This window comes from Elephas maximus, chromosome 11 (genome assembly GCF_024166365.1).
Source record: "Elephas maximus indicus isolate mEleMax1 chromosome 11, mEleMax1 primary haplotype, whole genome shotgun sequence".
Classification (NCBI taxonomy): domain Eukaryota; kingdom Metazoa; phylum Chordata; class Mammalia; order Proboscidea; family Elephantidae; genus Elephas; species Elephas maximus.
Window position 1 is genome coordinate 71,417,406 of NC_064829.1, and position 26,656 is coordinate 71,444,061.

The following is a 26,656-nucleotide window of genomic DNA, read 5'->3' on the forward strand; positions in this document are numbered from 1 at the left end:
ATTGGAAATACATCTCTCAATGATATGAACAGGGCTGGTTTACCCCTCTTCCAACGCCCTCCTCCCCGCCATCCAGAAAGGATATTATCCATGAATAGAAATTATGTATTTCTAGGAAGAGTTAGGGTTCACTATCAATGCTAGTCTTACTTTTTGTTTTTATGGCTGAAAGCTCTGAGGGTTATACACATAAACAGGTACACAGGAGTGAAAGTTTTATTACAGCAATGTAACTCAACTCCTTGAACTTCTGAGTTATATTTAAAAATCACATAAAAAAAGCTTGATCAGCTGACTTTTTAATTTTGTTGAAAGCAAAGATTGGGAAAACCAATTTGCAAAATTCATTACAGTCTAATACTCTAGTATTTCAAATCATTGCTTTTGTAATCCAAGGGTTTTAACTCCACTGGGACTTACTGCAGACTTGAGTACATATAGGCATGGTAGGTGGGTAAGCTGGCTTTCTGGGGAAAAAAAAAAAAGTTTAAAGTTCTGATTTGTAGCATTCATTGACTACTGTAGTGTAAATACTTCCACCACGGCCAATTTCAAACTACCAACTTCACTCTACTGAATGTAGAGCTAGGAAGAGATAACGTACAGTTGGCTCTCCTGATGGTACGAGCTTGCTCCAGCACACCACAGCAGCACCCACAGCAAGATTCTGAATGGGTGAAATGGGACAGATGATTGTGAAAGGGGAGGTAGGAGAGAAGTGGCCTGACCTCAGGGAGGGTTCTAAAGGAGACCAGTTATGAAAAGTACCCACGGGCAGTGAGGACGTTGATGCCTTTAAATGTCCCATGCCTGTGTACTCCTGGGAAGGGCTGTGTCCCATGGTTACACGCGCACCAGTTTGAAGACTAATGGCCTTGAAGTCAGCCAGACCAGGGCTCAAATCCTGCCTCTGTCACTCACAATGTTTGAGATCTTGGGTATATCATCTAACATCTGAGTCTCAGTCTTCTCCAGAAAAGGAGAAGCCGACGCTTACCTTCCAAGGTCGTGAGAAGTGCTGGTGGAGTGCGTACAGTGCTGGCATGTAGCAGATGCTCAACAAATGGTATTATCAAAGTCCTTTTAATAGAGTCTCAGTTTGCTAGTGCTGCTGTAACACAAAACATAATTAGTGGGTGGTTTTAAAGAACAGAAATTTGTTTTTTCACAGTTCTGGAAGCTAAAAGTCCAAATCAGGATCTCAGAGGTGTGGACTCCTTCGCTGTTGGTAGCCCCAGATGTTCCCTCATTCCTTGGCAACCCTCACATGGTATCTGTCTTCCCACATGTATGTGAATCTGTCGTATCTGCTCTTTTTATAACTCAGGAGTGATTAGATTTAGAACCCACCCTACTCAGGTATACTCTAATCAACATACCAAACAAAAACCTACATCCAAACAGAATTACACTCACTGGTATAGGGGTTAGGATTTCAACACATATTCTGAGGGGAAAAATTTTAATCTGCAACAGAGTTTAAGAGAGGAGAGTTGGGGAGTTGAGGCTTAGGTCTCTGCAGCCAAACATAAGGGTTTACCTGCTCCAAAGCAAGTGGCTGCTTTGGTTATCATAAACTGTTAACTTCAAAAATAGAATTTCGGCTTGTTTCTCTCCTTTTCATACAATCCATCATCTTATGGAATGCAGAGGCTGGGAGCGCCATTCCACAAGGTGGAGAACACACCCAATTGCAACAATGGCTCTCTAGAGGTGTGGAACTCAAGGTGGTCCATCTTGGACCTAATCAGGAGGGTTAGTTACCAAGAAACAAAAGGCTTCCTTCTAAGGTGGTTTCACCTGTAAAGCAATCCCTCAGCCTGGTCCCTGAGGACTTCATTAGAGTGGGGTTGCTGGTGGTTATACAGGATTGGGTTGTTAAGAAAGCTTTTTAAAGTCTTGTTTAATGACGATGAATGGCAGGGCAAAATCATGGGAACACATTATAAACAATTACAGGGCAGAATCAATAATATCTCACACTGTGCTTTATTTTTCTTCACAATATTAGCTGGACAGACAAGAAAAATTTAGTGGCAATGTGACTTTTTCCAACACAAGAAAAATGCCATTGTATTTAACGGTGGCCAAGTGGAAATCACTTCAACATCCAAGGTAGGTTTAGCTTGTATTCATTTTTATGTTCAGTGTTGCAGATATTAAAAAAAAAACACAACTCTTTGCTATTGATCCTGACACTGCAACTCCACATGTTACAGAGTAGAAAGGGCCCAAAGGGCTTTCTTGGCTTTAATCTTTATGGAGGCAGTTCACCAGGCCTTTGTTCCTCAGAGCCGCTGGGTGGGTTCGAACTGTCAACCTTTAGGTTAGCAGTCAAGTGCTAACCACCAAGATATCAGCTACCCCTAAAAGGTATTAATCTGAAAAATAGCCTCATGAACACAAAAGTATAAAAATCTTGATTACAAAAGCTTTCAATACAAAACATTTTTAATACACTTATTTTATTTAAAATACAAATAACCCCAGTAAGTCAAAACAAAAGCAAAACTTGATTGCTTTGAAGACTTAAGACATTATAATAAACACAACCACCAAAGCTTCCACAAGAGAAATCTAATTGGCTATCACTCCTTCAGATGCTACCCTGTGGGGCGGGGAGGACTTAATAAAATGAGCTAGATGGAAAGCCCACTGCAGAATCCCCAAAAGGTTCAGGCACATGGCATTAGTAAGTATCTACACTACAGGACTTTTTCTATTTTCCACCCTTAGGATGTAACCTAACAAATTGTACCTTCTCACACATGACTGCTATACTCATCAGTTACCAGTCTTTTCAATTTTAGCCATTCTGGTGAGTGGTTATGCCAAACTTGTTTTTGTCTGTGGAGTCAATGCTGTGCTGACCTAGGTACACAAAACCACCTTGTCATCAATAGGATATTGACTGTAAGTTATTTTCTGGGGCAGTGGTGATGAATTGAGGCCGTACCACTCACACTCCATCTGGTTTTCTTTGTGCCCAGAGGGATGCATATTTCATGGTTGTCCAAGTCTATCCTGTGAGTACAGACGTAGCACAGAATGATTCTTTGGGTAAGGCTAAGGGACTTGAGTTATCATGTACCCAATTCAGTTTCACAATGTTATTTTTTAGATCTTATTTTGTTATTGTGCATAATATTTAAAAACACATGTCCTTACCAACCAGAACATTGCTATTAAATACCCTGTTGGTTAAAATAACAAGCTTTAATTGTTTAAATACCCATTAGTTATATCCAGGGTTGAAGTTTATAAAATTGATGGCAAATGTTTAAAAAAGCTTTGGGCCATTGGCACCGCCAAACTGAGCTGTGCTGGTATTTCTAGAATCTATATGTACCACGGAATTAAAAATGGTTCTCATTTCTTGCACAAGACTTTTCACTGACGCATCATGCTGACCTGGGCTTTCATTTCATACCCCACAGTGCTGGCTATTCTGAGAAACCTCCACTCTCTGACCCAATCTTGGGAATGTTTTAATCATTTAAAAATTCTTCCTCCCTCTCACCCCCGCAACAAATGTCCTTTGCCTCATAATAATTAAAAACAAAACAAAACCCTAAAAGATCCAAATTGACTAACAATAGAGATCTGATTGGAACCCTCATAAGCCTGACAATGAAGAATTGTATTTCTTAAAAAGTGTGTAACCACATTTGTCTGGGCAGCAAAAGACACCACAGAATAAGATCAGAATAGAATTTCAACTGACTCCCTAATTTCCTTAGAATGGCTTATATTTCAAGCCCTTCCTGTTATTTTTTTTTTCTCTCTGATAGAGTAGGTGTACATTACTAACTATAAGTGATAAGAAAGTATAAAAACAGCCACTGCCTTAGAAATACGATTGAAATTAGAATTTAAATTCAAATTTATAAATTACCTGTTTTAGCACCAGTCTAATTACAAACAGGAAACCCTGGCGGCGTAGTGGTTAAGTGCTACAGCTGCTCACCAAAGGGTCGGCAGTTCAAATCCGCCAGGCGCTCCTTGGAAACTCTATGGGGCAGTTCTACTCTGTTCTATTGGGTCGCTATGAGCAGGAATCAACTGACCGCACTGGGTTTGGTTTGGTTTAGTTTGAATTACAAACACAGACTATTTGCAATTCTGTTCATTCACTCGATCCTTGACATGAAAATTGGACACGTGTTGGGATGGTCCTAATGATTTACAATAATCTTGATTATTGTAACACCTTTTGATTTATAGTCACTTCCTTATTTTTTGTACTGGGCCAGGGCTAGGCCTTTAGATGATAAACAACCAACATTTACTAATGAAATAAAAGTCACATCTAAATGGAAGACCATATTTGAATATGCAGAGATAAATGGGCTAGGATGTTGATGTTTTGCTTGAACTGTTTGGAGGTGCTTCCTTCATTCTAAATGTGACTTTCATGGGAATCTTAAGCCTCCAAGAATTTTCAGGCCCTGTCAAATCCTCTAGGATGAGCTGTTTGCTAGAGGGTATGTCTGTTGTCTTTTGGTTTCCCTTTCAGAGTGCTTATGCAGTGAGGGCTTGAGAGGACTGAGAAGGTTCTTGAGTGCTTTTTACTTTGTAGACTCTTTTTTAGAGCTCTTGAACCCAATCTGGAAAGTGCTTGTGTTCTATTTAACCCTGGCCCTGGCCAACATATTCAGCATGCTTGTGGTAAAGAAGAGTTAATATTCAGATGGGAGTCCCTTCTCCATATGAAACAGGTAGAAATGGTTCTCTGTGTGCCGCAAAACAATTCAGACAATGAAAAGAGAGGAGGAGGGAAAAAATGACTAGTTGAGGTTTTTATACACATTCATTGCTTCTAACGTGTTTTTAACAACAAAAATGTAATATCAGCTACTCTTAGAGTGAGGGCAGCCACAATACTGTACAGTTACGGGGTCAGGTGGTCCAGTACATTTACGGTTAAAACCAGATAGTAAACCCCCACAGCAAAAGGAAACCAGCCAGAAGTTAACCACCATGACCTTTTTTTTATATATACATTTTTCAAATACTCTGCAAATCTCAGTTTAAAAAATAACAACAACAGTAACAAAAGACAACCAGGCTTTATATTAAAAATGTCCTTGCTCTTCATTGTTACTTCTAAAGCAGCTTGGAGGATCTCACCATTTGGAGTGTACTGCAAACTGACTCCATTGAAATGATCTTGGCAGGATAGCAGCACAGGATTTGATATTCCATATTTATCACTTTTGACAATGTAAACCTTTCATAAAATATTACTTTGCCAAAAAACTAGGATCATTCAAAGGTCTGATCATCCTGTTCCCTGAGGCCCGCCAGGAGGACTGACTTTATACCATGGGTATCCTGTTCTCTCTGTGGGTAACGTAAATGCCATTACATTTCAGGAAGGATCTGCAGGATGGCCATGGACAAGGACCCTGTGGAAGGTGGGCAGCAGGGCTCTATATGGGGGGTCTATGTTTAAACAGGCCACCTAAAGCAACTCTCTTAAAGGTCAAACCACTCATAGCCAGATTTTAATCCTCTGGTAACCTCCCATCTGGGTTTTCAACTGAACGAACTTCATGGGTTTAACTAAACATGCACCTGATCCTAAATAACTTTGAGTTAAATTCTGAATTGCCCAGGGATAGACAAGTCAACTTTCAAAGAATAGGTCAAAGGGACAACAGATATATCCCTCACAATAAACAATTGTGTTCAAATGGAAATGCACATAACTTGATTGAAGCAGTGTGCCTCAGTGGCCAATGTGCTCCAGGTTTCTCAGTTTCCTGAGCTGAGACCCGGGGCTTCTCACCTTCTTGGAAATGCTTTTGAAGAATTAGAGAGACAAAAATTTCAAATGGAAAATGATCATTTCTGCTAACAAATAGCGTGGAGGCCGTAACTAAATACAATTAGGAAAAATGATGAGATGCATGTATTTTCTTAAAGCAGCTTTTGAAATAACCATAGCATTAAACATTGAACATAATACATTCCGAAGTTAATACAGATAAATGGTATACAATGCAATAATGCCACAAAGTTATTCCATATGTCTCAAGGCTGAATCTAAACTTAAAAAAATAGTTGGCTAGTATATTAACTGGAGATTTTTACTTCTTTCGCTACACTGATTTTTTTTTTTTTTTAATTGCCCCAAGATGTACAGATAATCCCCAAATTCCACACCTGGAGCCTTTTTTTTTTCTGTCAGGTTTTCAAATAAAACCAAAAGACAATGACAAGATAATGTTTTACATCGTAATTCCACGGACTAATCCATGACACCTCGTTTCAACACTTCCTTTAGGATTTATGATCCTCCTCAGTCACTCCAAACCTTTCTTGAAACTGCAGCCCACAGGCCGCTCGGGGGCCCGCGCCGCTGGGGGCCCACCGTGCACTCCGTCATCTCCCTTCCACTAGTTTCGGTGGTGGCCTTCCCAGCATGCATCACGCCACTGCTGCCCCTCCAGGATCTGGGCCACACTTTCCCTCCACAGTGATACACTTGTCTGATACAACTTTACAGGTTGCTCCTTCAGAGTCAGTCTTAAGAAGTGGCAGAAACAAAGAACACATGGCGCCCAGGTTTCGCTCTGGGGGAAAATGGGCCCGATTTGAGGGCCAGCCCCATGGCCAGCAGGCCCAGGCGGAGTCCTGCTATTGCTATTACTTGTCAGTGGCGCGCTGAACTCGTCGGCTTGCAAACACTGGGAGACCATAGTGCTCTGTTTAAAAGCCCTCTCAGAGGCCAGCCAGTACCCAGGTTCAGTTCTAGGACGAGGCCCTCCTATTGGGCCGCGAGACAGGCCTGCAGGCTGTGGCCTCACTACTGAAAAGCAGGCACTTGTGGCTGCCTGATGCTTCTGGAAACTCTTGCCGTCTCCATGCTGAAGAAGTCATCGACAAGTTCATTTCCTCGCATGCCAAAGGATCCTGTTTCTTACTCAGATGGAGCCAGTATTCAGAGGGGCAGATCCGAGATAATAGGAATATACACATCAGGGCTTAAGGTACTGGATGATATTGTATTAATTGCTAAAATGCTTCTCGGCACAATTGGTAGCTTAAAAAAATACTTTCCTATAGTTTAAGGGCATTTTTTTCCCATCGCTGACCTTCGGCGTGGAAATCTCAGTGGACGCCATGTCCATCCAAAGCTCCCAGTGTTTTTCCTTCAACTGGGTTTGTACCATGTGAATCAAATGCGAAGGGTCTGCTCTTCCCGCAGGGAAGCATCTACTTCTCTCCAAGCACCCTGCCTCCATTAACGGCACAGCCCGAGGGCAAATCAATGCAAGTAGAATGAACACCTTCTTCCCAGCCTGGAGCAGTCAGACTCTGGCTTCTCTAACCATCAAGTCCTTTGCCAGTTTGTTTGCTCTTCAGATGAAGAATTAGTGCAGCCAACATTGAAAACAAATCCGTGTTTACAGGCACAGGAGATCCAGGTGGGGCCGCCGGAAGTGGGGCTTATCAATGAGGGGCGGTTTCCAAAGAAAGGAGGTTTGATGGGACTGTCTTAAATAAATAAATCTTTTTCTTAATAATGTAAAAAATAAATGATATTTCCCTTTGGCAGTAAAGAGCTGATTTGACCTTGAACCTGAAAGTCATTTTTTTGTTTGTTTTTTGATTTTTGTTTTAAAAGACCACAGCTTTGTTTCTTGGTACCTCACTGACGATGCATACTATTCCTACTGCTTTCGTGAACCTTTTGCATAACTGCAGCAGGCTGAGTGACTTCACTTGTGCCCCAGGTAAGCACCCAGGGTGATGCAAGCTCCCACCAGGGCCAGACTGAGCAGTGTCTTCAGAGACAGCCAGGAGAAATCAAACAGAGGTCGCATGTTGGGGCCATACAGTTCCACAAAGGCATCCTGGTGGGGGGAGAAGAGGGAAAAGAAAAAATAGTGTTAGAGTACAGAATGTCATCTTACAGAGACGGGGCACCGAGCAGCAAGGCCACTGTTAGAAGGGCAAGGGGAGAAAAAAAAAAAATGTTGCTGTCAAGTAGATTCCAACTCATAGCGACCCTATAGGACAGAGTAAAACTGCCCCATAGGGTTTCCAAGGAACCGCTGGTGGATTTGAACTGCCAACCTTTTGGTTAGCAGCCATAGCTCTTAAGCACCAGGGCTCCCAGGAAGGCAAGAGGAAAGGTAAAACAGGCACCCTCAGAAGGGTCAAAGGGAAGAGAAAATGCTTGTTGGGGCAAAGATTCAAGACCCTCTGTCATTTGTTCGAGAAATATTTATCGATCGTGTGGGGTTGGTAACCAATGGCACAGAATAGTATCTGTACTAGTTGTTTAATGAGAAGCTAGTTTGTTCTGTAAACCTGCATCTAAAGTATAATAAAATACTGATCAAGAAATTGCTTAATGGGTACAGAGCTTCTATTTGGGATGATGACAAAGTTTTAGAAGTAGATATTGGTGATGGTTACACAACATTGTGAATGTAATTAATACCAACGAATTATACACCTAAAAAATTGTTAAAATGGCATACTTTATGTTATATATATCTTACCACGATTCATTTTTTAAAGAGCATTAAAAAATATTTGTTGAGAACCTGTTTACGTGCTGGGCAGTAAATAAAAGAGACTAAAAGTTCCTATCTCAGGGAGCTTTTATTCTAGTGCAGTGGGATGGATAATAAACAAAATAAATAAACCATATGGTATATGAGAGTAGTAAGTGGTAAGGCGAGTCCCTTCATGGTACAAATGGTTCATGTGCTCAGCTGCTAACTGAAAGGTGGAAAGATCAATTCCACCCAGAGGTACCTCAGAAAAAAGGCCTGGTGGTGATCTGCTTCAGAAAATTCTGTCATTGGAAACCCTGTGGAGCACAGTTCTACTCTGACACACATGGGATCACTACGAGTCTCGAGTCGACTCAATGGCAACTGGTTGGTTAAATGTTAAGGAGAAAATGAAACAGGAAAGACAGTCAGGAAATACCATAGGTTTTGCAATTTTAGCTAGCCTGGACTTTAATAAAAATAATAAAACCTAAACAACTATTACTACTCTCCTTTATTGAGTGCTTACCATAGGCCAGGCACTGTGCCAAGTACCTGCTGTTGTATGCCATCGAGTTGATGCCAACTTCTGGCAACCCTATGTGACAAGAGTAGAACAGCCCCATAGGATTTTCTAGGTTGTAATCTTTACAGAAGCACATCAGCAGGTCTTTTCTCCCGAGGAACTGGTGGTGGGTTCAAACTGCCAACCTTTCAGTTAGCACCTGAGCACTTAACCATTGTGCCATCGGGACTCCTTACCAAGTGCCAAAACCAAACCAAACCTATTGCCATCAAGTTGACTCTGACTCATTGTAATCCTATAAGGACGGAGCAGAACTGCCCCATAGGGTTTCCAAGGAACGCCTGGTGGATTTGAACTGCCGACCTTTTGGTTAGCAGCCGTAGCTCTTAACCACTGTGCCACCAGGGTTCCTTACCAAGTACCTATCATGCATTATATTATTTATTCTTCATACCAATCTTATGGGTTCTTCTTATTTGTCCCTCTTCTGTAGATGAAAAACCCTTAGACTCAGAGAGGGTAAGGGAGTCGCCTAGTAAGTGGCAGAGTCAGGCCTTGAGCCCAGATCCACCCCATGCCTTAGCATGGTGGACAGAGATGTGTGCCTTTACAGGTAGGATGTTCAGCCTCTGAAGTCAAGATCAGAGTTCTCCCTGGGAAAGGAAGTTGCCAGAGGGTTCTGGGTTCTCTCCGCAGCAGCTAGACTGGACAACCTCAACGCTCAAGTTGTGAAGTTCATAAAATATGCAGCCAGTTACTGTCGTAGGAGACACAGATCTCTGAAGGAGGAAAGGGCTGTCCTCCATTTCTATCGTTGCATCTGAAAGTCAGGACTGTATCGTGCTTTAGCAGAGTTTCCCCTTGGATGGTCCCATACTGAAGCAATCACTTAACACTCATTTCCTACATTTTTTTGAAGAGGATTAGGCTTCATATTTGGACAGCCTCCTGAATGAGTATCTGAATACAGGAATCAGTAAATGAAATTCTTTTCACTTGGTGTGACTTTTTCAGGCATGAAAAGGAAAACAGGACATAGTTCCACACTACTCCCAACAGCTTTGAATCAAAGTACACGATTTTATCACAGGAGACAGTAACGTATGTGACTTCTGGCGTTGCTGCGAGGAGGAGGTTCTAACAATGTTCACTATGTTTTTGTCTATTTGGGGCAAGTATTGGCAGTAAGTATTGGCAGGAGCCCTGGTGGCACAGTGGTTAAGCATTCAGCTGCTAACCAAAAGGTCAGCAGTTCAAACCCTCCAGCTGCTCCTTGAAAGAAAGACCTGGATATCTGCTTCCATGAAGATTACAGTCTTGGAAACACTCTGGGGCAGTTCTACTCTGTCCTATAGGGTCACTGGGAGTTGGAATTGACTTGATGACCACGGGTTTCTAGTTTGGATTGGCAGTAGAGGGACCAGATACCATCTCTGTCTCCCTAGAGCTGAGCATGCCCCTTGGTACACTGTAGGAACTTAATAAATGTTTGTTCAATTAATGGTTAAATTTTTCTAAATTCCATCATAGGATTGAATTCTACCTTTGCCCTAAGGCTTCACCCAGATGCTTAATCTGCCTGTTTATCATTCCTTCTTTATTTAGCAACCTCTAGGAATCCTGGAGTAGTCTTGAAGATGAGAGCTTCAGGCATTGCTAGGGGAACTTTCCATACCAATATATACAGATTTATACAATTATTTTTCATGACTGCATAGTATTCCATTGAATGGAGATAGATAATTTACTTAACCAATTCCTTATTTAGGTTGTTTTAAAAAACTTCTGCTGCTATAAACAATATTATGATTCATTTTTGTACATTAATTCTTATCTACCTGCTCAGTTTTTTTTTTTTTGAGATAAATTCCTAAAAGTGAACTCACATTGCTTCCTGAATTCATGAAGGATTTGTGCTGACTCAGTCTCACTCTCCATTGTGACCAATGGCAACCGTTTACAAAAGGCAGGCAAGGGTTTATGGCAGTAGCTTTCAACCGGGGGTGATTTTTGCCCCCCAGGTGACATTTGGCAATGTCAGGGAACATTTTTGGTAGTCATGATCTGGTGGGGAGGGTGCTACTGGCATCGAGTAGGTAGAAGCCAGTGATGTTGTTCTTTAACATACAGGATGACTCCCACAGCAAAGAATTATCCAGCTTGTAATACCAATTGCGCTGGGATTAGGAGACTCTAGGGGAAACTCTGTGATCATGGGCCACAGATGACCAAATGGTCCACCTAGTGTGTCAGCAGCTAAATTTGGTCAAATTAGCACAAGGTTAATCAGTTAGCTGAGCCAAGTAACTGGTCACTAACAAGTAGGCTCTTTGTTCCTTTAGATTAACTTTTTATTACTATTATTATTAATATTTTATTGTGTTTTAAGTGAAAATTTACACAGCAAATTAGTTTCCCCTTTAACAATTTTTATACAAATTGTTCCATGCCATTGGTTACAATTTTTACAATGTATCAGCATTCTTTTTATTTCCATTCTATTTGCTCTGTTTCCACTGATCTGGCTTCCTTTTTCCTCCCTGTCTTCTCATCTTTGCTTTTGGGTAAATGTTTACCATTTGGTCTCACATAGTTAATTGTTTAAGGGAGCACATTACTCACAGGTGATATTGTTTATTTTATAAGTCAATCTATTATTTGACTGAAAAGTGACCTGCAGAAATAGCTTCAGCTCCATACGTAAAGCGTATCTGAGGGCGATAGTCTTGGGGGTTCTCTAGTCTCTATTGTCCAGTAGGTTGGGCCTTTTTTAGGAATTTGAGTTTTGTTCTACATTTTTCTCCTATTCTATCCAATTCCTTCTATTATGTCCCTTTTAGAACCGTTCGTAGTGGTAGCTGGGCACCATCTAGTTCTTCTGGTCTCAATTTAGAAGAGACTGTAGTTTGTATGGGCTATTGGTCCTGTGGACTAGTTTCTTCTTTGAGCCTTTGATTTCCTTCATTCTATTTTGCTCCGTAACAGTAAAGACCAATAGTTGTGTCTTAGATGGCCACTCGCAAACTCTTAAGACCCCAGACTCTACTCACCAAACTAGGATGTAGAACATCATCTTTGTGAACTATGTTATGCCAACTGACTAAGTTGTCCCCTGAGACTATGGTCCCAAGCGTTTTAACCCAGTAAACCAAAACCTTGAGTTGCCTGGATGTGTCTAGGAAGCCTCCTTAACTGTGCCCCTCTGTGGTTTGTTATATATGTGGACACATACGCAGTGCACACAAATGTGTATATACATATGCTTACAGACACACCTATACATGCACATGCATTTACTTGCATATGCCTTCCTATACACACATATGCATCCATATCTACTTATATAACTACACATATATTTTTTCATTGTACTGTTCATGCAAAATTGTATATGTTATAGCATTTACTGAAGGTGTCCCTTTTTCTCATGTACTTCTTAAAAAAAAAAAGTGTCTTTATTTACCTTGGTCAAGTTGTGTTGACTTCACCCATATTTGGGATTGCCTTTCCCATCACCAAAAGTAACAAGTGTCTACTATCTAGAAGGTGATTCCCCATCTCTCCTCCTCCCATCCCTGGTAACCATCAAAAACTTGGCTTTCTATGTGTGTATTTTTTCTGGACTTTTTATGACGTTGTTGTTGTTAAGTGCCGTCGAGTTGGTTCTGACTCATAGCGACCCTATGTACAACATAACGAAACACTGCCTGGTCCTGCGCCATCCTTACAATCGTTGTTACACTTGCCCTCATTGTTGCAGCCACTGTGTTAATCCACCTCGTTGAGGGTCTTCCTTTTTTCCACTGACCCTGTACTCTGCCAAGCATGATGTCCTTCTCCAGGGACTGATCCCTCCTGATAACATGTCCAAAGTATGTAAGACGCAGTCTCGCCATCCTTGCCTCTAAGGAGCATTCTGGCCGCGCTTCCTCCAAGGCAGATCTGTTCGTTCTTTTGGCAGTCCATGGTATAGTCAATATTCTTCGCCAACACCACAATTCAAAGGCGTCAATTCTTCTTCGGTCTTCCATATTCATTGTCCAGCTTTCACATGCATATGATGTGATTGAAAATACCATGGCTTGGGTCAGGTGCACCTTAGTCTTCAGGGTGACATCTTTCTCTTCAACACTTTGAAGAGGTCCTTTGCAGCAGATCTGTCCAAGGCAATGCGTCTTTTGATTTCTTGACTGTTGTTTCTATGGCTGTTGATTGTGGACCCAAGTAAAATGAAATCCTTGACAACTTCAATCTTTTCTCTGTTTATCATAATGTTGCTCATTGGTCCGGTTGTGAGGATTTTTGTTTTCTTTATGTTGAGGTACAATCCATACTGAAGGCTATGGTCTTTGATCTTCATCAGTAAGTGCTTCTCTTCACTTTCAGCAAGCAAGGTTGTGTCATCTGCATAACGCAGGTTGTTAATGAGTCTTCCTCCAATCCTGATGCCCCGTTCTTCTTCATATAGTCTAGCTTCTCATATTACTTGCTCAGCATACAGAATAAATAGGTATAGTGAAGGAATACAACCCTGATGCACACCTTTCCTGACTTTAAACCAATCAGTATCCCCTTGTTCTGTCCGAACAACTGCCTCTTGATCTATGTAAAGGTTCCTCAGGAGCACAATTAAGTGTTCTGGAATTCCCATTCTTCCCAGTGTTATCCATAGTTTGTTATGATCCACAGAGTCGAATGCCTTTGCATAGTCAATAAAACACAGGTAAACATCCTTCTGGCATTCTCTGCTTTCAGCCAGGATCCATCTGACATCAGCAATGATATCCCTGGTTCCATGTCCTCTTCTGAAACCGGCCTGAATTTCTGGCAGTTCCCTGTCGATATACTGCTGCAGCCGTTTTTGAATGATCTTCAGCAAAATTTTGCTTGCGTGTGATATTAATGATAATGTTCTATAATTTCCACATTCTGTTGGATCACCTTTCTTGGAAATAGGCATAAATATGGATCTCTTCCAGTCAGTTGGCTAGGAAGCTGTCTTCCATATTTCTTGGCATAGACGAGTGAGTGCCTCCAGCGCTGCATACGTTTGTTGAAACATCTCAATTGATATGCCATCAATTCCTGGAGCCTTGTTTTTCGCCAATGCCTTCAGAGCCGCTTGGACTTCTTCCTTTGGTACCATCAGTTCCTGATCATATGCCACCTCTTGAAATGGTTGAATATTGACTAATTCTTTTTGGTATAATGACTCTGTGTATTCCTTCCATTTATTTTGATGCTTCCTGCATCATTTAATATTTTCCCCATGGAATCCTTCACTATTGCAACTCAATTGCAACTCAACTCTTTCACTATTGCTTGAATTTTTCCTTCAGTTCTTTCAGCTTGAGAAACACCGAGCGTGTTCTTCTCTTTTGGTTTTCCATCTCCAGCTGTTTGCGTATGTCATTATAATACTTTACTTGGTCTTCTCTAGAGGCCCTTTGAAATCCCTCTGTTCAGTTCTTTTACTTCATCAATTCTTCCTTTTGCTTTAGCTGCTCAACGCTCAAGAGCAAGTTTCAGAGTCTCCTCTGACATCCATCTTGGTCTTTTCTTTCTTTCCTGTCTTTTCAGTGACCTCTTGCTTTCTTCATGGATGATGTCCTTGATGTCATTCCATAACTCGTCTGGTCTTCTGTCACTAGTGTTCAATGCGTCAAATCTATTCTTGAGATGGCCTCTAAATTCAGGTGGGATATACTCAAAGTCATATTTTGGCTCTCGTGGATTTGTTCTGATTTTCTTCAGTTTCAGCTTGAACTTGCATATGAGCAATTGATGGTCTGTTCCACAGTCGGCCCCTGGCCTGGTTCTGACTGATGATATTGAGCTTTTCCATCATCTCTTTCCACAGATGTAGTCAATTTGATTTCTGTGTGTTCCATCTGGTGAGGTCCATGTGTATTGTCGCCATTTATGTTGGTGAAAGAAGGTATTTGCAATGAAGTAGTTGGTCTTGCAAAATTCTATCATCTGATCTCCGGCATTGTTTCTATTACCAAGGCCATATTTTCCAACTACTGATCCTTCTTCTTGGTTTCCAACTTTTGCATTCCAATCGCCAGTAATTATCAATGCATCTTGATTGCATGTTCGATCAATTTCAGACTGCAGCAGCTGATAAGAATCTTCTATTTCTTCATCTTTGGCCCTAGTGGTTGGTGCGTAAATTTGAATAATAGTCGTATTAACTGGTCTTACTTGTAGGCGTATGAATATTATCCTATCACTGACAGCATTGTACTTCAGGATACATCTTGAAACATTCCTTTTGATGATGAATGCAACACCATTCCTCTTCGAGTTGTCATTCCCAGCATAGTAGACTATATGATTGTCTGATTCGAAATGGCCAATGCCAGTCCATTTCAGCTCACTAATGCCTAGGATATCGATGTTTATGAGTTCCATTTCATTTTTGACGATTTCCAATTTTCCTAGATTCATACTTCATACATTCCAGGTTCCTATGTTTCCAGGATGTTTGCAGCTGTTTCTTTTCATTTTGAGTCATGCCACATGAGCAGATGAAGGTCCCAAAAGCTTTACTCCATCCACGTCATTAAGGTCGACTCTACTCTGAGGAGGCAGCTCTTCCCCAGTCATCTTTTGAGTGCCTTCCAACCTGGGGGGCTCATCTTCCAGCAGTACATCAGACAATGTTCTGCTACTATTCATAAGGTTTTCACTGACTAATCCTTTTCAGAAGTAGACTACCGGGTCCTTCTTCCTAGTCTGTCTTAGTCTGGAAGCTCAGCTGAAACCTGTCCTCCATGGGTGACCCTGCAGGTATCTGAATACCAGTGGCATAGCTTCCAGCATCACAGCAACACACAAGCCCCCACAGTACGACAAACTGACAGACACGTGGGGGTTTTTATGATAGTGGGACCACACAACGTTTGTCTTTTTGTGGTTGAGTTATTTCACTCAGTATAATGTCCTCTAGGATTCATCCATGTTATATTTCACGGGACTCCTCACATTATTCTTTATAGTTATATGTATATGTATATACCACAATTTATTCATCCATTGATGGATATTTAAGTTGTTTACATCTTTTGCTATTGTGAATAATGCTGCAAGGAACATAGGTGTGTATATGTCTATTCATGTCACTGCTCTTATATCTCTAGGATATATGCCTAGGAGCAGGATTGCTGAATCATAAGGTATTTCTATTTCTAGCTTTTTGACAAAGTACCCTACTGTTTTCCATAGTGGTTGTACCATTTTACAATCCCACCAGCAATGTATAAGTGCTCTAATCACCCCACAACCTCACTAGCATTTGTTGTTTTTTGTTTTTCACACAGGCGAGATGGTATCTTGTTATAGGTTTGATTTGCATCTCTCTAATGGCTCTATGGCTCTATGAGTTGGAATCGACTCGACGGCAGCGGGTTTTTTGGTTTTAATGGCCCACCCAGGCATGCTCACTGGTAGCACAGTGGTTAAGAGCTCAATTTCTAACCAAAAGGTCAGCAGTTCAAATCCACCAGCTGCTCCTTGGAAAGTCTATGGGGCAGCTCTGCTCTGTCCTATAGGGTTGCTATGACTTGGAACCGACTCAACAGCAGCAGGTTTGGTTTTTTTTTTTTGTTTGTTTTAATGGCTAATGATCGTGAACATCTTTTCATTTATTCGTTGGCTGCCTGAATGTCCTCTTTGGTGAAGTGTCTGTTCATGTCCTTTGCCCAGGTTTTGATTGGATTGTCTTTTTGTTGTTGAGTTGCCAAAGTGTTCTATGTATTTTGGAAATTAGACCCTTATCAGGTATGTCATTGCCAAAGATTTTTTCCCAGTCTGTAGGTTCTCTCTTTACTCTCTTGGTAAAGTCTTTGGATGAGCATAAGTATTTAATTTTTAGGAGGTCCCAGTTATCTAATTTATCTTCTGTTGTTCGTACATTTTTAGTTTTGTTTGCTAAACTATGCTGGAAATTAGGTCCCCTAATTTTGACCCTGTGTTATCTTCCAGGAACTGTATAATTTTAGCTTTAACATTTAGGTCTGTGATCCATTTTGAGTTAGTTATTGTGCATGCTGTGAGATATGGAACCTGATTCATTCTTCTGCATATGGATACCTACTTTTGCCAGCACCATTTGTTAAAGAGACTGTTTCTTCCCCATTGAATGGACTTTGACGCTTTGTCAAAGGTCAGCTGCCTGTAGATGGATGGATTTACTTGTTGGCTTTCGATTCTATTCCATTGGTCTATGTATCTGCATTTGAACCAGTACCAGATTGTTTTGATTATTGTGGTTGTATATAATATATTAAGTTTTGAGATTGAAAAATCTGATGCCTCCTACTTTGTTCTTCTTCAACATTACTTTAGCTATTTGGGGCCTTCTTCCTTTCCATATAAAGTTGGAGATTAGTTTTTCTATTTCATTACAGAATGTTGTTGGGATTTGGATCAGGATTATATTTTATCTATATATCACTTTTGGTAGTATTAACATTTTCACAATATTAGGTCTTCCGTTCCATGAACATGGAATACTTTTCCATTTATGTAGACCTCTTTTAGTTTCTTGCAGTAGTGTTTTATAGTTTTTCTTGTATAAGTCTTTTACGTCCCTGGTTAGGTTTATTCCTGAGTATTTTATCTTTTGGGGCTATTGTAAATGGTATTGTTTTCTTGATTTCCTTTGCAGAGTCCTCCTTGTTAGTGCTGAGGAACCCACCTGATTTTTATGTGTTGATTTTGTACCCTGTCACTTTGCTGAATACTTCTATTAGTTCCAGTAACATTCTTGTGGAGTCTCTGGGATTTTCTATGTATAGAATCATGTCATCTGCAAATAAGATAGTTTTACTTCTTCCTTTCCAATTTGGATACCCTTTATTTCCCTTTCTTGCGTTATTGCTCTAGCTAGGCCTTCTGGTAAAGTATTAAGTAAGGACAGTGATAAAGGGCATCCTTGTCTTGTTCCTGTTCTCAAGAGGAATTAGGTTAATTTTTACCAGGAGAGGGCGCAAGGGTTTTCTTATTTTAATCTATTGTTAAAAATGTCTAAATTTGAGTCTTAGAAAAGACTGAAAACATAAATGAAATATATGTCTAGCACTCTCAGCACAAAGCTGAGGTGGCAATCGTGACTCAAGAAACACACTTTCTCTCTATATAATCAGGATAAGGGGCTCAGGAGTGAGCAGGACATATTTATGAGCAGGAGCAACTTGGCCTCTTGCAAAGTACACCTCAGGACCCCACAGACAGAGCTGCAAGTGTTAATAGCCCTCCCTTCCTCTGAGGGATGGGAGGGTGACACCCCGAACAGCCCCACCACAGGACAGCCCAATTCTCCAGGCTCTGGCATTGGTCTGAATGCCACTCAACTTGACAAATTAAAAAAAAAAAAATTTTTTTTGACAAATTAGAGACCCTGAAATCCTTTGGTTATCCAGGGCGTTTTCTGTAGCCAAGTCAGAACTGGACTAATATTTGCCTTCTGAGCTAAGCCCTTTCTGGACATGGAGCCATTCTGGGAAAGTAGAGGTAAGAAGGGACAAGTTGAGTTGGCACTACCTTCCGGTTTGCCTGGTGCAGAGTACTGGGGAGGGTGGGGCAGAGAATTGCCTCCCCAAACATCCTTTTTCCCCAGGGCTGATGGAATTCCCTCCCTGGCCCCCACCCTCTCCTGAAAATGACTATGCTTCTAAGGACCTAATGAGCCGTTTCTGGTGTGCATTATAAAGAAAAGGATGATTTGTAGAGTTGGATTGGCTAAGGTAGCAGCTAGTGACCTGAAGAATGGGCACTGCGGTCTGGAAAGGGTGCTGGACTTGTGGCAGAAGGTCTGCGTGAAATTCCTCTCTGATATTTTATTAGCTTATGACCTTGAACAAATTACCCAACCCTGAGCCTCATGTACTTCACCCATAAAATTGGTTGTTGAGAAGACTGAAGTCAGTGACTCAAAAACATTTGTCAGTGTGGCTTAGAACATGAAATAGTGGAAGAATGAACAACTCATCTCAAGCTCTACCCTCTTACAGACCTGCTACATACCTACTAAACCTGCCCTTCCCCCTTCCAGATGTTCCACTGAGCCTGATGTTTTACAGAAGCAATTTCCTAGCTCCCTTGAAGGAGGCAGCTTTTGGTTCTGAAATTGGTCAGTGGTTCCTATAGAAATTGTGAATTAAAATGTATATGTTACACATCCTGGCTGGAGACTGGAAGTGATAATACAGTGCCCGCCACGAAATACTACACTTCTCCACCAATTCTTAGTCTGTGGGATTGGGGATGGGATGAACCCCCATGAGTCTCAGGTTCCTTTTTGATTAAAAGAGGGAGGTTGAAAATGGTCCCTAAGCTTTGCCCACCTACGATCCCAAAGTGCAAAGTAAATTCTGTTGTCTGAGGACTGAACATCCTCCAAAGCTACTTTCATGGAGACTCTTCTTGCTTTTTCAAACATCCTGATTAGGGCGATTTCTGAAGACTGTTTGAACAGTCTGTCGTTATTTGTTTAAGTTTGAAAGCTGTTTTAAATAAACACATGCTCATTTTATGTATTAAAAGCAACAAAGAGGGGAAAAGAAAACCTGGGACACGGTCATGTGATTTGAACAAAAATCCCGGGCTATATATCTAGGAGGCACCACCTCCTTGCTCATGTCAGAACTGGCAAGGAGTGGAACCTGTTTCGGTGATATGCACAGGTTCAGGGAGGAGGTTTGTTTGTTCCCTTTCCTGGCCCCTCACATCAGGGGGGAGGCGGGCAGAGTCCTAGCACTGGATACTGGTTTGCAGAGAGCTTCTCCACAAACCTCCAAATTCACAGGCCACAGATGGTGCTTGTGCAACCCAGGGTGGGCACAAGGTCACAGGATGGACAAACTCCCAACCTCACAGCCTTGCTGCAGGGTAGTGTGAGCTGAAACGGACCGGAGTCAGGACTCCTAAGCAGATGTGTCATCAGAGTGTCCTCATCCCTCCTGCATTACGACCAGTGGTGGGACCACTCTCACTCGCTTCTCTTTATATATATATATATATCTGTCTGTCTGTCTGTCTGTCTCTCTCACACACATATACACACACACACACCCCTCCTGCTCTTCAGGCTGCCCACCCTCCAAAATTTTTCTTTTCCACTTCAGAACCTTTAAGATGTTTCCTTTAAACCTGATTCCAAGTAAGATGAGATTAAAAAACAGATGGGTCAGATTGGCAAACACTGAAGAGGATGTTAATACTGAGTGCTGAAGAGGATTGAAGGGGGCAAGAAGGAGGGGCTCCAGGACACCCTTATACAACTGAGGGACTCCCAGGTCTAGGCAAAGATAGACTTTCTGTTTGGCAATGTGTATCCAAGGCCTCAAAAATATTATCCTCTTATTGGTAATTCCATTTCTCGCTATTTACCTTGAAAAAATAATTAATAAAAGGCACATGTTTATAATTGCAAAAACCTGCAAACAACCTCAAGGGCTGAAAATACAGTAGATTGAACAATTTATAGTACATCCATACAATGGAGTACTATTCGGCCATTAAAAAATGTACCCCATATTTACTGGCAATATAAGATTTTCCTAACATACTGTTCAGTGAAGCAGGTGACAAAACAGTAAGCAAAACATGATTCCGTTTTCTGTGAAAACCTAATGTGTATGTGTACACACAGGAGAAAAGAATACAAGGCAACACACCAAGCTGTTGGGGGTGTTGCCTGCCCATCCTTCAGAGGAAGGGAGGGCTGTGAATGCTTGCAGTGATTATCTCTGATAACAGAAGTGGAGTGAGGAGATGGCAAGTACAGGTTACTCTTTTTCTGTCTTTGGTTATACATTAATATTTACTAAACAAAATTTAAAATATACTATATACATGCCCAGTGTTTACTGAATCTGAAAAAAACCAAACTCCATAATTTGACAGACAAAGATGTTGGGGGGTGGCCAGCCTGGAGGAGCGGGTGGGCTCCCAGGCAGCAGGGAGTGGCCATATATGGCCCCAAGTCCATGCAAGATCCCCAGGGTAATGGAATCCTCCTTAGACCTGGCCCCAGAAGAGCTGTCAGGGTTCCTGTACTAAGAGGCTCATGCCCTTGAGCTCACTTTTGGTCCTCAGATCACTTTATACATGGGAGACACTCAGCAGGGCTTGGCTGGCTGCAAACAAGCTGACTTGCAGTTATGATCCATAGCTTGTGGATTCAGGCACTATACAAGCCAGGGGAGGTATTAAGGGGAAAAAGCCATTCTGCCCTCAAAGAGCTTATAATCTAGAGAGAGATAATACCTCTCCGTGTATTTTAGTTAAAGTAAATGTGTGCCATCATTTTGAATTCTGCACCCAGCAGTAAAAAGAAAGTAAAGAGGAAAATTAGACAGTAGCAACAAGAAATCAAACACTGCTATCAAATACCTTTGATATTTCCTATTTTTCAAGACTCTGTAATTTTGTATCCATGGGGATCTTCCCCCTCAAGGTTAGAGAAAGGAAAGGACAAACTCATAGTCACACAAAACTTTGAGGTGGGAGAAACCTCAAAGCAAGCTCAGATTTCAGGCATGGGGACAATAATACCTAATAAAGATACTGTCCCTTTTACGGGGTGGGGGGCAGGGTGGCAAACAAAACCTAGATAGGTTAAGGAGATTACTTGCAGTAAGTACTAGTAAGCAAATACATGTTGTGTGCAAGTGTCTGTTGTGGGCGTGGGCAGCATAGAGCCTGAGTTTTATGTCTCCTGCCTCCTGCTCTTAAAGGTTAAGAGTATGGGCAAGCGGTTGGTTTACTGATCTCCCTGTGAAGCTCCTCCTGTCTACCTCAACTTGCTTCCTTCCCTCCCCCTCTACCTTCTGTGCCCCAACTCTGACTCCATCCCACATGGGCTCCATCTGGGCTCCCAAGTGCTGCTTGAGAAAATCGCCCAACCGTGCAGACTGGAGCTGCTCTAAATGCATGGTCTCCAAACTCAGGGAGTTCTTGAAACCACTCAGCAATCCTTCATCCTTGGCCAGATCTTTTCTCTGTTCCTTTCAGTGGCTGTTCCCAACAACCAACACTTTTCTCAAGTGTCCTGCTCACCTTTTATCAGACGGCGTCTCTCCTTTCTTTCTGAAGAAAACTAGGGCCACTGAGCAAGATTACCACAGGTTTCTATCCTTGCCCACCGATTAACTTATATCTCTATCTGCCTTTCCCTGTTCTTCTCCACCCTGTACCCTTATTCCACAATTTTCCATCACTTCTGGAACCTTCCTTTATCAATAGTCCCTGCTCAACTACAATCTGAACTTCATCTTTCTTTCTATCTCTTTCCTTGGCATATAAACATTCAGATTTCCTCAAAATGTCAGCTCTGATGCTGTGTTCCATCCTAACCATTATCCTCTCTCTCTTTCCCTCCCAGACAAACTGTTAACCCATGCTCACTGGGACTGGCTCACTTCCCACCCACATTTAACCCGCTTGGTCTGGCTTTTTTCTCTGGTGTGCCTCTGAAACCACCCCCACAAAGACCACCAGTACCCTCCATGTTGCTAAATTGGATGCTTTTAAGGTTGCATCTTGCTAGAAGCTTTGATGCATTATACATCAAGATCACTGAGAGTCTTCCGTGACTCTGTTCTCTTCAGGTTTTCCTCCTGCCTCCTGAGGAAATTTTTCTCTGGAATCTCTCCTTCACGTTTATGGTCTTAATTAAATACCATCCCACTAGGATGATGTCTCTGAAATCTTTATATCCTCACCCTCTTTGACTGCCAGATTACTATATCCACTTGCTTTCTGCAATAGACAATGCAATTTGTCCAAAACTAAAGTTATCATCACCACCCCCGCCCCCCACCTCACCAAACCAGCCTCTCTTCCTGCATTAAGTCCATGTGGTCAAGTAGCCCTAAAACCTGAGAGTCTCCTAGACAATTTCCTCTCCCTTCCCCCATACTCAGTCATCGGTAAATTCTACTGTCTTAGGTTAGGCTCCCCCAGAAGCAGACCCTAAAACAAAGATTTGAGTGCCATTAGTTTATTTGGGAAACGATCCCAAGAAATACTAACAGGGAAGTGGGGAACTGAGGTAACAGCAGCCATGGAGTACCTTATCAATAAAGTTACTCCAGCTGGCAACTGGAGCTTAATCCTGCAGGGGAAATCTGGGAGCCAGTGTAGAACATGTGCCTCATGATATACTACTGCGGGGCTAGGGAGCTGGCATCAATACCCCAGCACTCCCAGCCCATCACGCACACAGGCAGAGTGGGCTCCCAAGGCCAGAGATGCATGTGCTGATAGCTGGAGGGGAAGCTCGTACGCACTGAAATGGGAAGGGCTGGTGGCGCAGTGGTTAAGGGTTCGACTGCTAACCAAAAGATTGGCAGTTCAAATCTACCAGCCGCTCCTTGGAAACCCTATGGGGCAGTCCTACTTTGTCCTATAGGGTCGGAATCGACTCAACAGCAATGGGTTTGGCTTTGGTAGGGGATACGGTCAGGGCAGTAACCATATCTGCCCCACTGATTTTACCACCTCTTTTTCTTCCCATTACCTTCTCTCCCCAGGATTACTACTATGGTTTCCTATCTGATCTCTCCACCTTCAGTCCTGTGCCCTGTATGCAAGTCTCCCTGCCCAGCGCAGCCAGAGCAAGAGATTCTGAGTTAAGTCTGTACTTCCATGCTCAAGTCCCAATTCTCCAACATGGCTCCCAAGGCTCCCAATGCTCTGGCCTCACTTCCGCTCAGCTTTGGCCACTTTCATGCCAACTCTGTTCCTCCAGAGATTGAGGGCAATCATTTTCTCCAGGGACTTTCTTCAAACTGCTAGGTTAAGCGAGAGAGTCCTCAGCTGTACCCTGTGTACAGTATTATGTGAAGATCATCTGTTTACATGTCTGTCTCCCATAAACTACTAGCACCTGGAGGCACAGGGACCGCTTTATTTGTCTTGATGTCCCTGAAGCATGTGGCAGTCACATATGAGGCGTTCAGTCAATGTCCGTGGAACTGATTTAAAAAAAAAAACAAAAAACTGTAAGCAGGTTTTCCCAACATAACTTAATAGAGGCAATTTTGTGCCCAAAAGGCCAAATAAATGAGTGGATTAAACAAAATTCAATGGTTTTTTTTTGCAGTATCCCGTCTCACTGGCCAGGGTCCAAGCCATGCTGATTGTCAAATATTTTGGCTATCACCTGGCCTGTGATGCACTGTGAATCTTCACGAGGGGTATTGGTGGGGCAGCATTTGCCTGCCTCATCTGACCATTCCCCCTCTGCTGGGGAGACTCCTGCTACACTGCGAGTGTTATGATGTCTTCCTGTGAAACACATTGCCTACAGGTTCAAGAGCACCCATCCTCAGCATGAGCATGAGGGGCTGCTGGTGCCAGCTGAGCAGGATGGGAGCCGCCCATTGGGCAAAATCTGTTTTGAGACATCCCTGCAAACAGAAAGTGTCAGATAGTTTCTCGTCCTAGACGCGATTCCACTGAGGGGAGAAGGAAGGCGACATGACATTCCCAGTACTACCTATGACTCCTGCCAACTGTCAGGTGAAGAGAATGTCAGGAGCAGGAGGGGAAGGAGGGAGACATGCACAGTGGGATGAGAGAGCTCTATGAAGCCCAGGAAGCAAACCAGCCTCCACAAAAAGGGGAAGCCAGCCGCCTGGGCTGCTCTGAGCACTGGCCAGCCCAGCACACTCGAGGAAGTGAGACCTTTTTCTACCTGAATAAAGCAGCTGGTGAGGAAGTGACTCCATTTCCCCCTGGTCATTGGCTTGGTTGGATTTCCTCCGCAGTCACATTGTGCTGAATGAGGCCCGAGGGCTCCGTCTGCAGAGCAGGATGGCTGGGCCAGTTGCAAGCATCTGTCCGCTCGGGACTCTTCCTCCCTCACCCTCCCTTTGCTCCCAAAATATTGATTCCGGGTGTAGGGGAAAAGGAAAGGGGGAACAACATCCCTTGTGCCTGGAGCTGAAGGACACACAGCTGTCCGGCCTGCAGGATGTGCAGGGACCCGCCAAGCATGAGAAGCGGAATGATGGGGCGGGGGGGGGGGGAGGTACTCTTCTCCCAGGGACCTTCTCTGGTAATGGTGGCTGATCATGGGACACTTCGGGCCCCAGGGGGAGGGGTTAGTTGAATCACAGGCCAACCAACGACATAAAATGAAACCTAATCTAAGCATCATTTGGATGTAACAAGAGACCTGCTAGAAAAATGGCAAGAGATGAAAAACCCAAACAAAACAAAAACAAAGCTTCCCTGCCTACTACAGTTGGTCCAGGGGAGTTTGGGTGTATTTTGTTATGCAAATCTCACTGAGAATGCAAATAAGCCAGGGGGCCCCAGGAACTAGGGAGGCAGAAAAAATGAGAAGTCCAAAAGGTTCCTTCCTTTCCTGAATGAGGCATGGTTTGCAAGAGTCTGATGCTCAGGTGAGCCTGCAGCTGTGGGGTCAGGTCAAAAGATGCTCTGCCAAGTCCCGCTGCAGGAGGAGGCTTGAGCCAGAGAGCTGGCCATCTCCCAGGGCAGGGTCTGGAGGATTCTGTTAGTCTAATCACCATCAGGGCTGGGACTGGAGGTGCTGTCTGGAGGGAAGCCCAGAGACGAATTCCCCCTGCACTAGGTATGCAAATGTCGCAGGCAGAGGCTCCCAAGGCCACCTGCAGGCTCCGTCCCACCAGCAAGGAGCTGCTACTAGTCCAGTGCTTTGAAAGACCCACGTGGAAATGGGCAGGACATACATTTATGGCAACACATGCTACACTATATCAGTACTTACCCTGTTTGATATATCAGGTTTATAAAATAAACCAAAAGAAGAAACACCAAAGGCTTCGTGTCAGCCAGCCAGTTGCTGTTGAGTAAATTCTGACTCGTGGCAACCCCATGTGTGACAGAGTAGAACTGTGTGTCATATGGTTTTCAAGATTGTGACCTTTCAGGAACAGACTGCCAGGCTTTTCTGCTGGGGTGCCTCTGGGTGGTTTTAAACTTCAGTTTGTAGTCAAGCGCTTAACCATTTGCGCCACCCAGGGACTCCCTATCCATATTAGACCCTGAAATCTCATCTTCAGCTCTCTTATTCATTTAGGGGTCAAACAACATTTTGTAAAGAGCAGATGAGTCTCTAAAGCTAAACAAGACGCAAGTCCTGCCCTATTGTAATTGCTAGATGATATTCGGACACATCCACAGCAGCTTTAACTGGCACAAGACCAATTCTCAACACTTTCAAAGCACTCGGTGCATTTATCCTGCAGTGCTCTGGTGGGGGAGAAGAGACTGCTGTCCCCATCCAACACCATGCACCCTAAGCGGCGAGTTCCTCTTAGGATCCCAAATGTGGACAGGCCAGGCTAACCTGCTTTGTTTTGGCTTCAAAACAAAGCTTCTTCATTTTCTTTCTTACCTTCCTCATTCCACTACGTTCTTTTGGCTCTAAGCCTTGCAGTACCCTGTATTTCCTGGAGCTCAGCCCTTTCTTGCTTTGAGCTATTGCTATTTTCACTGCTTTAGAAGAAGTGCGGAGCCCTGGTGGGTCAGTGGTTAAGAACCTGGCTGCTAACCAAAAGATCAGCAGTTCGAATCCACCAGCTACTCTTTGGAAACCCTCTGGGGCAGTTCTACT

General features: G+C 42.8%; 1 protein-coding gene across 2 annotated transcripts in view; it reads right to left on the reverse strand.

Annotated features, from left to right (window-relative positions):
• Positions 1–1,124: 1,124 nt before the first annotated feature.
• BCL2 (BCL2 apoptosis regulator) overlaps positions 1,125–26,656 on the reverse strand; it is a 209,757-nt gene continuing 184,225 nt past the window's right edge. Inside the window, exon 3 of one of the 2 annotated variants that reach the window (XM_049900478.1) lies at positions 1,125–7,862. In XM_049900478.1, coding sequence (XP_049756435.1) covers positions 7,728–7,862 — 135 coding nt within the window. In that variant the 3' untranslated portion in view covers positions 1,125–7,727. The remainder of the gene's footprint in view (positions 7,863–26,656) is intronic. The other variant, XR_007519229.1, reaches the window with a different exon arrangement.